This window comes from Dendrobates tinctorius, unplaced genomic scaffold (genome assembly GCF_039654945.1).
Source record: "Dendrobates tinctorius isolate UK_male_01 unplaced genomic scaffold, ASM3965494v1 ptg000029l, whole genome shotgun sequence".
NCBI lineage: Eukaryota > Metazoa > Chordata > Amphibia > Anura > Dendrobatidae > Dendrobates > Dendrobates tinctorius.
This window is the reverse complement of record NW_027361697.1, coordinates 51769444-51784047: the sequence shown is the minus strand read 5'-3', so window position 1 is coordinate 51784047 and position 14604 is coordinate 51769444. Positions and strand designations below refer to the sequence as shown.

The 14604-nt window shown below is 40.6% G+C and overlaps 1 protein-coding gene across 1 annotated transcript in view; it reads right to left on the bottom strand.

The window, feature by feature from the left end:
• The window catches only part of COL11A1 (collagen type XI alpha 1 chain), a 248884-nt gene that overhangs the window by 61992 nt on the left and 172288 nt on the right, over window positions 1-14604 (bottom strand). Inside the window, exons 29-35 of the mRNA XM_073571713.1 lie at window positions 10721-10774; window positions 9636-9743; window positions 8904-8957; window positions 2056-2109; window positions 1692-1736; window positions 1493-1546; window positions 966-1010 (exon numbers count right to left, since the gene is read on the bottom strand). Coding sequence (XP_073427814.1) covers window positions 966-1010; window positions 1493-1546; window positions 1692-1736; window positions 2056-2109; window positions 8904-8957; window positions 9636-9743; window positions 10721-10774 — 414 coding nt within the window. The remainder of the gene's footprint in view (window positions 1-965; window positions 1011-1492; window positions 1547-1691; window positions 1737-2055; window positions 2110-8903; window positions 8958-9635; window positions 9744-10720; window positions 10775-14604) is intronic.

Below are 14604 nucleotides of genomic sequence, written 5' to 3'. Positions count from 1 at the left end.
CTGCATTATAATGAGGACTGTTGTGAAGCCGCAGATAAACTGCTCCGTGACACGAGAAATACAACACAGTACAAAGCATTCTGTCTCGATAAGGGAAGAGCACTGCATCCTGTGACATAAATACATTAGTGCAGGCTCAATATTCAGCTCTTAACAGAAGTAAAGGAAGGGCAATATAAAGGCCAACAACGCAAGAGCACAATTGTTTTTAGAAAGGAAAACCCTTGCAGTATATACTAAAATCATAAGCATTTTAAAATCCCATTTGGCTTTCTAGCCACTATATTCCCAGTGCTGCTGCAGTGTGTACAGTGTACATTATTTTATTTTAGCACAGTTGAAAAAAATCAAACGTAGCAGAATTTAATTTGAAATTTTATACTCTGGGGTTCAACTTGTAAAGTTGCCCTTGAAGAAGCTAACAGGCGAAACCCAAGCTAAAGCAGGAAACTGGTGTGTCATGTGACTTCATTTGCTTATTTTATATCCTTAGTTTGTGAATACAAAATGCCTGCTTAATATACATATCCCAACTGGCATTGCTGCCTTATGTAAGGGATCAATTACTGCTGTACAGAGGTGTGAAGCTGTTTTCCTTGAGGCAGTGTTGGCCCTTGCAAAATCTGGAAGGACAGGTAACAGAGTTACATAACATAACACAGACCAAGCGCTGTACCTATACTAAAGAACTGAAGGTTAGAAAAAATTGTTGTAAGCATTTGATATGTTCTGAACCGCTTATCATTCTGGAAGGTCAAGAACATTCATCATGATCAAAAATTCATGTAATAGTTTTATCTACAGTCCTATGCTGAATCTCATATATTATATATTCAGTTTTGACAAAAAAAACAAACTCAACGCTAATGCATTTGACTAACTTAGATGTGTTGACCGCCTAAAATGTCAAGCATTCAGGCATTGTTTAATTACCGTCAGCAACAATACCAGCGAGTTCCACTCACCCTTTCACCAGGTGGGCCGGGAGGACCATCATTTCCTGATGTGCCCTGAAAAGAGGATATATGTCAGGCCATACGGAATATAAAATAACAAGGCATGAAACTGCAATGATTCTGTTTCTTTAAGTAAACATGTGGTATCTACTGTATTATATTTCTGTTCTGTGTGACATCTAATATTCCTGTACATTCTCACTCATATTGGGTCCCATGTTAACCCCTATGATTAAAGGTGCATTCTCAAGTTTGGAAGTTATTCCTAAGGAATGGGATAGGCGATACCTTCATGATCGCTGGAGCTCTGAGCACTGAGACCTTTACAGACCCCGAGAACTGGGGTTCTAGTCAATCATGCGCACTGTTGCTCCATTCATTCTTATAGAAGTGCAGAAGACCGGCCAAGCACAGGGATAGGATATACTTTCCAAATATGAGAATACCCCTTGAATCTATTACCCAATGCAGAGCTGTAACCTTCAAACAACCCCATCTAAGTAATAACTATGTAATAACAGAGTTGTGATATGTACCTTCGGACCTGGTTTTCCGGTAGGACCTCTAGGACCTCGAGCACCTCGTGGACCCTAAGTAAGGAAACAAAGTAACCTTATGAGATTCTTTTCAGGGTTGCTACTACAGCAAAATGTTAGAAAAAAATATATTTACGAGTTTACGATCTTCTTATGTGATCGAAGTAAACAAATTAATGTAGAATGGAAGCACACTCACCGTTGGACCTCGTTGTCCCCTTGGACCTGGCTTGCCCGCAACACCCTAGTGGGATACAAATATTAATCTTAATAAAAATACAGATAGAGGATGAAAATGTGACATCTTCTGTCCTAGTATGACTGACATCAAACATCTTCTAATCCAGGCTGTGGTATATATTGGTACTCAGATGAACTGTGGTGGAACTACAAATGTTATCGGCTTATGACATATACAATATTTTTGCATTTAGCAGAAAATTATTATTTATTACATTATAATATTTTTATAATATTGAATGCTAATAATACTTAGTATCTTTAAATAGAAGAACCTAAGCTTGAAGCAAACCAAAATGAATGATATACTTTTAAAATCATACCCGAGCTCCTTTCTCGCCGTTGGCTCCAGCAAATCCGGGGAAACCTGTAGATCCCTATTTAAATGGAAACATAAGATAAATGGGTTTTAGAACACACAAAGAGAAAATAATGCAATAATCTGGTTCTGAACGGTCTGCCAATATACATAGATGATGAGGGTACAATGGTTGACCTTATATCATTTGGGACTTAAATAAGTATCTCTTATTTGTGTTACACGGCTACTACGGAAGAGCTGATGGGTCTTCCTGGTTTTGAGGTTTCGCAGGTTTCTTGATCTGGGAACCCTCAGAAAACAATATTCATATCTAGATTTTTGTAATTACTTGATGGAAAAGGAAACTCAAATGTGAAATCAAACTGCTCAATTTAACATAATGGAAAGCAAATTCCAATTTGATTCTTTCATTGAAGCTGTCAGCACATGAACTCATATTAAATAGGATTATAACACAGTAAGATATACTAAAGCACGTCACACTCTGGAAGAATATTACATGGTTGGTTAAAGCTCCATCTACTGATCTTACAGGTTCCTACAAGAGGTGAATTCTATTATAGGCAATATGCAGACTTTCTTCCCAGAACATTATATCTATAACCATATCTGTAACGGAAAATGAGACGATGTGACCTGCACATTAAAACCATCTCTTACCAGAATTTTTCAGATCCAGAAAGCATAGGAAAGATTAGAACATTTAATCAAACCAGAGGTAAGTCAGTGGAATCAATGAACATTTCTCTGAATGATACTCCCGAAAACTCGTTAGCAAAGGATAGATTTTATCCTAAACTTGAATTTAGGTTGGATGTGAATAAATTCAGTGCAAGCCTCCAAAATGGTCAATAAGAATGGCTGTTAAGGTGGATCTGTCAGTAGGTTTAACAGTAAAAATGATATGCGTTATTAAAGAGGACCAATCTTTGAATTGTATTACTTAAACTGAGTTATTCCTTTGATTTCTGCTGCTCCTCTAATTCTGGAACTGTTTTTCTTTTATTTCTACACTCCTCCATTCCAAAGTTATGCCCCTCAGAAATAATGCAAATGTTCCTTTTAACCAACTGTTCGTACACCACAGAACTTTGTGGGTGTTTCCTTTTTCTTCTCTGAGGCTGTCCAATCAAAACTCTGCCACACCCACAGAGAAGTTCTGCGGTATACACCCAGTTGCCTGAAAATTTGGGAAAATTGCGGATAGGGAAAATTATTTCAGTGGGGCATAACTATGGAATGGAGGGGTGTACAAAATAAAGATAAACTGTTCCAGAATCAGAGAAGCAGCAGAAATCAAGGGATGCACTCAATTTAAATATCCAATGATTTTTTTTATTACTGGGGGGGAATAACTGGGCAAAGAAAAAGGAGAGAAATTGTTCCAAAATTAGCTGAGCAATGACATTCTTAGGAGGTACCTACTGTAGTTTAAGCTAAAATGCTCAGTGAAAGGTCCCCTTTAAATAGATCTCTTAGTGCTTATGAGGATGGTGTATTTACTTTGAAATTCCATGTCCAATTGGTTGTACAGTACATTTGTGGTCCTGCTACTATGATGAGCATTTTGAGTCTAGCTACAGCTGGACTTACAAAATGATAATTTAGGTATAAGGTAGGAAAGCTTTCAAATAGAATTATGCAGCCATTGTGATATGACTTTGCAAGGTAAGCTTAACAGCCTCATCAGGTCTAATAGATCTATTTAATAATGTATGCAGCCTGTATTGTGAAAACTGGTGACAGATTCAAACTGTTAGTTGATTTATTCCCATTTTACAAATAAGATAAAGCTGCAAGTTTTTGGCTGGAGAATATGGGCTCTGCGTCTTCAAGACATAATTGTGTTGCAGCACGAATGAACTTGGCCTATTTTCTCAATACCTTCTTTTAATTAAGCATTAAAAACTGCTTCAAATACATTTATGTGTAATAGTCAGTCATAATCAGAATTATATGAACATTTAACAATATAAGTCTGGGTCTGAGCAGCCAAATGACAGCATCATAAGGACCTTCTGTGAAATAGGCCTAAGGCTGAGATCAGCCAGGCATATTGCATGTTCTGTATATAGACGGCAATGCTCAGTCTGACCCCGGGTCTCCAGATGTGATGTGACATGGCTATGATGCTGTAAGTTCAGGTCAGGAGGCTCAAGATTAGGAAGCCCAAGATTAGGAGGCCCAAGGTCAGGAGGCCCAAGATCAGGCTAGGCATTTCAATCTGTACAGGGACCATGAAATATTCCTGTCCAAACCCGCCCTTAAACTGGATTAACACACAGCATTTGCTCAAAAATATCATATTTTGCACTTACAGTCGAATTTGCATGTGACTTTAAAGGGTTTATTCAGGACTATTTTATTTTTTTTACTATGGGCCTAAGAACTAACAGGCAGGTAGTTGCTAACTGCCTGCCCCTTCTACCCAGACCTTGATCAGAGTGGGGCCTGACTTCTTCTGCTGCTCCACATCAACAGATCAGCTCTTCCTCTTTCGAGCTGCTATGTCAATGGGGCGTGACTACTAACGCCATACTAATTGACAGCAGGCTCCCCGCAGTTAGTCAGCGGGGAGTACTCCGAGCTGCAATGCAGGTCTATGAGGGAAGACTGTTTTAACTTGTGCCACTGCTAAAGGTGTGTGGTCTTTTGTAATAAATCATTGACTCTGAAAACCATAACTAATGGTGACACGTGCAGTTTACTCCGGCTAGAACAGCTTCAATACCGGGCTGTTTGAAAGCCCCGAAGACTTAGCTGGTAGAATCTGTAGAGACAGGAATGCACTTTATCCTACTCATCCCCATCCCTACAATAACTGAAGCAGTAAATTAAGCTTTAGGGACAAAGAGAAAAGTGGCAGGCTCGTGAGAAGAAAGTGCTTTGTTCTCCAGTAGGAACATGATTGCGAGGAAGCAGAAAGGATTCGGCGTGTTGTTTTATGCAAAGCAGAAGCATCTGGAGTAACCCTCCTGATACACCGCTCTGTTTGTTCAATAGCAAAACAGCAGAAAGGCTTTGATCTCAGGATGTGGCAGAAAATCTCTGCAGACTATTGAAGAACAAACACAGAATGGAAAGCAATCGAAGTGACAGTCATGGTGAAAATGAGGCCGATTTGCAGCGGGTTCGGGTGGTTGTACAAATAAAGAGAGGAGCTTGTGTGACACAGTGTCACCTAATGCTGCCAGAACACATGACATACCACTGGGAATTTCAATGTTATCACATCGGTGACTGGACTGGAGCTTTCATTATTTCAGTCATTTACTTCTGGATTTGTAGATCAGCTGCTCCAGGAAAGTTGTGCTGCCACTAATATGGCTGTCAAACCCAAGGACACGTCCCTGCAAAACTAGCCGCCATGACAGTCATAATGTTCATTACTCCACTTTCCTAAAAATTATTAAGGTTTAAAATACTCTTTTGCAAATTACAAGTTAAAGGGAATTTGTCACCAGGTTTTTGTCGCCTCATCTGACAGCACCAACATGTAGCGAAAGACAGCCCGATTCCAAAGATGTGTCACTTTGTATCACAACTGATGCACCCAGTAAACTATCAGAGTTTTTAGATGTAGCAGAGCTCAGAAAGCTAACCCCGCCCAAACCCCTGATTGACAGCTTTCTGTGTACATTGTATATTGACTGTAAAGCTGCTAATCACCGCTGGGGGTTTGGTTGGACCAGGATAACCAGCAGTGATAATCTCCTGCTAATAAAACACTGATTGTATTAAAACAAACTACAGCACACAGCCTAATAAGTTAGACAACACTGAAATCAGTGTCTCAGCCACTACTTCATGCTGCCCTCAGATTACATAGCTAAACATGCTGACAGATTCCCTTTAATGACTCAAATAAATAGTCTTTCATTTTCAGTTTTTGCATTTCTTTGTTATGAGAATTCTCTTCAGGCTCCATTCAGACGTCCAAGTTTCAGGTGTGTTTTTGATTGATAGCCCACGTAAGTGACGTAACCATTTAAGTCTATGGGGCTTTACATGGAAAAATGTCCTATTTTGAAAAGAATCAAGATCTTACATTCATTCCTGGGCGTCTATGCAATAATCAGTACATTAGTGGTCTTATCCATTGCATCCTAGGGTGGTCTAATTTTCACTGACTGTTTGATATAAGTTTGAAAAACCTCTATTAAGGGATGTGCACACTGAGGCTTTTTGAGGGTTCTCAGAGCAGACCCTCCAAGTTTTTGAGGAGGTTTTGGGGAGTTCCCGCTCAATTTCTGCTCCAAATCTTCCCCCAAAAATAGTATGTGCACAGGACAAAAAAAAAACACTTGCCCAAGTTTGATCTGATATTCGGGTCACACTCATCATGCAAATCAATGAGTTTTTAGAAACTATCAGGCTGCACTTAGATTATTATTATTATTATTTATTTATTTACAGTCATATGTTAAAGTTTGGGCACCCCTATTAATGTTAACCTTTTTTCTTTATAACAATTTTGTTTTTTGCAACAGCTATTTCAGTTTCATATATCTAATAACTGATGGACTCAGTTATATTTCTGGATTCAAATGAGGTTTATTGTACTAACAGAAAATGTACAATCTGCATTTAAACAAAATTTGACCGGTGCAAAAATATGGGCACCCTTATCATTTTCTTGATTTGAACACTCCTAACTACTTTTTACTGACTTCCTGAAGCACTAAATTGGTTTTGTAACCTCATTGAGCTTTGAACTTCATAGCCAGGTGTATCAAATCATGGGAAAAGGTATTTAAGGTGGCCACTTGCAAGTAGTTCTCCTATTTGATTCTCCTATGAAGAGTGGCATCATGGGCTCCTCAAAACAAGTCTCAAATGATCTGAAAACAAAGATTATTCAACATAGCTTTTCAGGGGAAGGATACAAAAAGATGTCTCAGTGATTTAACCTGTCAGTTTCCACTGTGAGGAACATAGTAAGGAAATGGAAGAACACAGGTACAGTTCTTGTTAAGCCCAGAAGTGGCAGGCCAAGAAAAATATCAGAAAGGCAGAGAAGAAGAATGGTAAGAACAGTCAAGGACAATCCACAGACCACCTCCAAAGACCTGCAGCATCATCTTGCTGCAGATGGTGTCACTGTGCATCGGTCAACAATACAGCGCACTTTGCACAAGGAGAAGCTGTATGGGAGAGTGATGCGAAAGAAGCTGTTTCTACAAGCACGCCACAAACAGAGTCGCCAGAGGTATGCAAAAGCACATTTGGACAAGCCAGTTACATTTTGGAGGAAGGTCCTGTGGACTGATGAAACAAAGATTGAGTTGTTTGGTCATACAAAAAGGCGTTATGCATGGAGGCTAAAAAACACAGCATTCCAAGAAAAACACTTGCTACCCACAGTAAAATTTGGTGGAGGTTCCATCATGCTTTGGGGCTGTGTGGCCAATGCCGGCACCGGGAATCTTGTTAAAGTTGAGGGTAGCATGGATTCAACTCAGTATCAGCAGATTCTTGACAATAATGTGCAAGAATCAGTGACGAAGTTGAAGTTACGCAGGGGATGGATATTTCAGCAAGACAATGATCCAAAACACTGCTCCAAATCTACTCAGGCATTCATGCAGAGGAACAATTACAATGTTCTGGAATGGCCATCCCAGTCCCCAGACCTGAATATCATTGAACATCTGTGGGATGATTTGAAGCGGGCTGTCTATGCTCGGTGACCATCAAACTTAACTGAACTGGAATTGTTTTGTAAACAGGAATGGTCACAAATACCTTCATCCAGGATCCAGGAACTCATTAATAGCTACAGGAAGCGACTAGAGGCTGTTATTTTTGCAAAAGGAGGATCTCCGAAATATTAATGTCACTTTTATATTGAGGTGCCCATACTTTTGCACCGGTCAAATTTTGTTTAAATGCAGATTGCACATTTTCTGTTAGTACAATAAACCTCGTTTGAATCCAGAAATATAACTGAGTCCATCAGTTATTAGATATATGAAACTGAAATAGCTGTTGCAAAAAACAAAATTGTTATAAAGAAAAAAGGTTAACATTAATAGGGGTGCCCAAACTTTAGCATATGACTGTATATAGCACCATTGATTCCATGGTGCTGTACATGAGAAGGGGTAACATACAAATTACAGATATCATTTACAGTAAACAAACTAAACATACTGATACTGGGAGAGGACCCTGCCCTAAAGGCCCTTTTACATTTAGCGATGCACCAGCGATCCGACCAGCGATCCGACCCGGTCAGGATCGCTGGTGCATCGCTAAATGATCGCTAGTGAGCTTTCATACAGAAAGATCTCACAGCGATGCAGCAGCGACGCAGCGCACAATACTTACCATTCACACACAGCGATCCTGCGTCCTCCGGCCCGCCTCCACGCGTCGCTGGACGTCACAGCAGGAAGCCCAGCAGGAAGCGCCCGACGAGAAATGGAGCCGGACATTCTCGCGCGATCAGCGATGGACAGCGGGGGAGCCGGTCGCTGGTAAGTATCACACATAGCGATATCGCTAGCAATATCGCTATAACGTCACAAAACCAGTGACGTTTTAGCGATATTGCTAGCGATATCGCTTAGTGTAAAACCCCCTTTAGATGGCATCTGAGTGCAGTCCAATTTGCATAGACTGACAGAAAAGAGAAGACAAATATTTTTTTTTCTCCTTCTCCGCATCGGAGAGAATCGGATCACATTGTGATCACACTCAGATCAGAGTGCAATCGGAGTGTAATTTGCATAATCAACCCGATTCTCTCGGATGACAGAATACACAGTCACTTGCACCTGCTCTTATGTTATATATTTGAACTGCACAAAGGAGAAAATCCAGAGTAGCTCAAGTTTTATTCCTTACCTTTGGACCCTGTCTGCCAGGGTAACCGGGCAGTCCTGGCACACCGAGTTTGCCCTAAGGTACAAAAAAAAACAAAAAAACAGCTGTATAATTACATTGATGATATAGAATTTATTATAATGTAAATATCACATTTCGATTACTATTCCAACTTGTCCTTAACATAGAAAAAGAGAGCAGCGATATGAATCAGTGCTCTCATTCCCATCATTCCGGACCCGTAGAAGCACTCTTCTTCTTTCTACATGTATGTCATTCATAACTTTGCAGCAGGATAAAAATCCAACCATTTCCCATAAAAGCTAAAACCACCATTCCCGTGTGTATTTCAAATGACTGAGTCTTTTACATGTTTGATGTAGACACTAAAATATTTATTTTGAATGCTTGATGCCGACAAGAAAACAACCGCAGAGTTAAATCCCCCGATACATGCCCGTGTTGACAGCAAATAAAGCTTTTTACTATTAAAGATCTAAGCTGAGGAAAATTTCAAGGCATTTCACATTTACACGAGTAAGACGCTGAGCATTGTACGGCTGTAGCTAAATGCTCCTTGACCACGCAGCAAAAGCACAACGAGCCCACCGGATACATCCTATGACTCCAGGTGGCATCATTATTTTACAATTCCCCTTCCGCAAATGTAGGTTGCGATACACAATTTTTCCTTATCTGCTCATGTCATTATCAGCTATTCTCTGTAGGATGGTAATAGACGGGTTGGTTTACCTTCTCACCAGCAGGACCTGCAGGTCCAGAGTCTCCTGTTGGACCAGCTCTTCCTTTAGGACCTTCAGGGCCATCTTCTCCTCTTGAACCAAGTGGACCAAATTCTCCCTGAAATCGAAGTAGAAGTTAGAAAAACAAATATATTTATTCCAAATAAAGATAAGAAATTTATAAGATACTAATATTTTAAGTAAACTCTACATGTTACTAAATGCTTATAGATTTGATATATTCCTTCTCTTATATGTTGTATACTATTTGACTGCCAAAGCAAATAATAAAATAGTAAAATGTACTGAGTAAACAATGGGTCCGATTCATCCCAGCTGTCACACAACAATTTATTGGTGTAAGAGCTTTAAAAAGTCACAAAATGTAGGCATAACTTGGCGCTTTGCCTACATTTTGTGACTATTGTCATCTTCACGTTAGTTTCTCCCAGCTCCACTGAAATAGCCAGAGCTGGAGTGGGACTTGGCCTTGGTGACCACTAGAGTTGAGCGACTTTGGTCGGATCGGGTTTCATGAAACAAAATTTGTTTCAGATGAAACTGGTCCGACTAGGGCAAAAAAAGTCAGAGTTTTGTCCAAAACCCGACCCCAATGCGAGTCAATGGGGAATAAAAGTCGGCATTGAGTGGATGAATGCCATCCGCTCAATGCCGACTTTTATTCCCCATTGACTTGCACTGGGGTCGGCTTTCGGACTAAACTCCGACTTTTTTTGTTCTAGTCGGACCAGTTTCATCCGAAACAAATTTTGTTTTATGAAACCCGATCCGACTAAAGTCGCTAAACTCTAGTGGTCACTGCTCATCAGATTCACGATGATTGGAAATGCTTGCTATGCCACAAATCTTACTTCAGCAGGGACTGCAGTAGAATTTGTGGCAAGGGTAACACAGAGGTGTATGGTGCTAGTCTAAAGATCCTGATTCATGAAGAAGGAAGTGTCTCTTCATATCAGGAGCGTCTGACCAGCACGCCACCTCATCAAGACCAGAATTAACGATGTTGGTCTTGGTAAGTCAGGCCCAGTGTATTTATTTGTAGAGTGAAAACAGAATTAAATGTGAAATACTCACCCTGTCTCCTTTTAGTCCCATGTCACCCTTAAATCCTGGAAACCCATCTTCTCCCTAAGATGTAAGTAATCAGTCAATAATACTGAATAAGATGTTTGCACAAATACACAATCATTATCATTTACTTTGCAAAACTAAAATTAACCATTAAAAATACTTGTATGTACGTGCATAATGTTCCAAAAACAATGTAATGTAAAAAGCATGAGAAATAGACACAAATCTGTACACTTCACCAAAATATCTTGAGTATTTTGATTATACTGTTCATCCAGAAGAAGGCAGAAGCCAAATTTTTGCATCTTAGTCACTGTAACATAAATACATCTCTACTATCTATATCTATAATTGTTCAAAACATTTGAGAGGCCCCAAGGAAAAAGAGAGACCTCCCAGTCTTGTGAAAAAGTTGTCAAACCCCCTAGACACAATGGAAGCCCCTCAAACAAGCAGTGTTGTCATGACCTTTCAACTTGCCGAGATGGGAGTGACACTCAAGGAGGGTGGCTTGTGGCGTGTTGAAAAGGAGGCAATGGCAATGTAAAAAAAAGAATTAAAGTGGGTTATGATCCCCTATGGCCCCTTATTTTTAAAATTTGCCACTTTGACCTTGATTTAGCAAAGCAATTTTGCCATAAATTGCTTTGAAAAATAAACAAATTTTGGTGCAACTCAAAATTTGGCAGCTTTTGGCGTTTTCACACCAGTTTTCTCAGCTCTGTCAAAATGAGAGGAGCTGGAGTGGGAAATGGGTCAAGGTGGGGGCATGTCACCATAGCTCATCTAATTCATGATGAGCTGTGGTGTTTCTTATGTCTCAAATCTTACTCCAGTCAGGGCCTTGAGGACAATTTCTGGTGCAGAACATGAGGACGATTTCTGGTGCAAAACATGGGGGCGCACAGGACTCGTCAGACGCTCTTTATTAATGAAGAGGAAAAGATTTGGCACTCCTTGTGGGCATGGGAGAGGCGTGCACCGTTTCATAAATTAGTAGCGTATGACTCTACCGCGCCCCCTTATCCAGGCCGGCAAGAAAATTGCCAATCTTGATGAATTACTAGTATATTACTGAAATATTCTATATCTATTACATTCATTCAATGATAGTTGTTAGCTTTTATGACTGAATGCACATGGGGGGAGTTTTCACTCTACTTTTATTGTGGAAGGTTATTTTAAAAAGATCTATAAACTTCTCTATTTTTTATTTTTTCTCTATTTTTTATTTTTCCCTTGTCCCTTTCTTTTTCTGTTTCCCCCTCTTTTCCTAACAATTTAAAAAATTTCAATAAATTTATTTGAAAAAAAAAAAATCTATAAACAGAAGATATGTGAGACGTCCACGATGAAGTGCAGCTAATGATCTGGGCTTATAATTGAATGTTGCAGATAATAACACATCTCAAATAGTAGGTCCTCGCCCGCAGATCCTGGGACAGCTAGAACACTAATATAGAGAGGAAGAGCTAGCAGGATTACGGTGTGTTTGCTCACGTCTAATGACCACTTGTACAAGGATCAGTCCGAGGAGCACCTGCCAGCCACACAGAGCACATCTCTGGATTAAGTGTTATTAGCTGTGCTAACAAAGCAGAGCTCTGCAGTTTGTCTTGAATTACAGACGTGAATTGCGAAGAGACCCAAATTCCTCACGTCTCTGAGCAATCAGCAGTCAGCGAAAGCCCTCAAACAATAACAAAATAAACTCAAGAGTGCTGACTACATGGAAAACCCTCACCATTAATTACTCAAGTATCATATAGCCGCTTTACTATTGGAAACTGATGGAGTGATAGTGCTGCTGAAAGCATGGACCTGATACCTTCTCCAGCAAAATAAAACCCAAAAGTGAATAAAAATGTACATTTTTTTTGCAAACTCCACTTCCTGTTTATAGACTATACAGCATATCCATACTTTAATTGTTAAATCCATCTCGGTTGTTTTTGGCCAAACTGTAAGAGGGCTCAGGAGACCGTATATTGTAGGAAAATATAGACATGTCTGGAAGGTTTTAGAGAGGTTTGAGCTGCAGAATGTTAAAATGTTCAGTCGATGCACTTTCAGCAAAACACTTATAAAATCTTTAAGGACATAGTGTATGACGATAGGAGCGCTCTCTCGCTTTCAATTAATCATGTTTGAAAATGTTAGGGCATCCTGATATGAAGCAGATAATAGTATGTAATGGCTTATAATACCTGTAACTTGCAGAGTTATTTTTTTGATCAGTTTGGTCCATAGCCTTTCAGTGCTGAAACAAAGGAGCACTAATACCCACTTTCACTAAGGGCTCACTCACACGATCATAGAGTCTCTCATTCAAGAGAATTGGGCCAATTATGCTAATGATAATCAGCTCAATCTCTAAGCAAAATTTGAGCAGAGTGTCATCTTAGGCTATGTGCCCACGTAGCGCTTAAATCCGGACACTGAAAACCGGACTCCTTCCCAGAAATCGCGCGTTTTTTTCTGCGCGATTTTACCGCGATTATGTTCGCGATTTTGCCACGATTTTCGCGTGCGATATTCAAGCACTTTCCAAGCGAGAAAGTGATTGACAGGTTGGTCACACTCGTCAAACATAGTGTTTGACAAGTGTGACCAAGTTTTTAATATTGAGGCCGCCTATGCGGCATCAATAGTAAAAGAAAGAATGTAAAAAATAATAAAAAAAATTAAAAAGCGGGGTATATTTACCTTCCGACGTCCCGCGCTGCCATCCCGGGCCTAGGCGTTCCCAGTAATGCCTTGCGAGACCTGTGATGACGTTGGTCTCGCGTTGCTATAGCGATCTCACGAGACCGCTAGAGTCACGCGAGACTACGTCATTACAGGACCTTGCCGCAAGGCATTACTGGGAACGCTTAGGCCGGGAATGCAGCGCGGGACGCCGGAAGGTAAATATACCCCGATTTTTTATTTTTTATTCTTTTTTTTACAGGGGTATGGTACCCAGGGCCTGGAGGACAGTCTCCTCTCCTCCACACTGTGGGTACCAACCGCACATGAGACGCTTAGCTTCCCGCATGGTGGGCATAGCCACATGCGGGAAGTAAGCAATTCTCATGCATTCCTATGGGTGCGGAATCGCGGCAATTCTTTGCGATTCCGCACAAAAGAATGATCATGCTGCGATTTTTTCCGCGATGCCATTCCGCCACGGAAAAAAGCGCAGCATTAGCACAGCATATGCGGAATGCCATAGGAATGCATGGGGTGCGTTCTGTACAAGATTTTTAAACGTTTTCGCGCCGAAAATCGCAGCAAAAACGCTTAAAAATCGCATCGTGGGCACACAGCCTCAGTGTGAGCAGATTCTCTCACATGCAGACCACAGGTATGGAGAAGATGGAGAACTTAATTTCTCCATCTTCTCCATTGTCTGAGTCCACAGATGTGAGACTACACTCGGATGACATCTAAGAACAGTCCGATGTTCCACACGTACTGATAGACTTGAATGGGTGCTCATGATCTGAATTGGGGAGTCATTCGCAGAATTCAGCATATCTGCTCTGCCCCATGGTATAGCATTGGTGCGAGTGCTATCCGATAAAACATTATTATTATTATGCATTTATATAGCGCCATTTATTTCATGGCACTTTGCATGTAATAACACTCGGCCGTGTTATATACTCATGTGAGCGAGCCCTAAAGATTGCGTGCAGTGTGAGATGTAATGAAAGAAATGGCCGGAGTGAGCCTCCCAACCCCCTGGAGGAGGCGTGGGCGGAGGCCAACATGATGGGGGGTTGGAAGTTAGTGAGGGAAGGGGAAGGGCTAAAGGGGAGGGGGAGCTAAGGGGTATTTAAGGCAGGGTCTGGGGGGTGCCCGCCCTCTGTTCCTGTTTTCCCAGCTCCTGAACAGTCCCACCC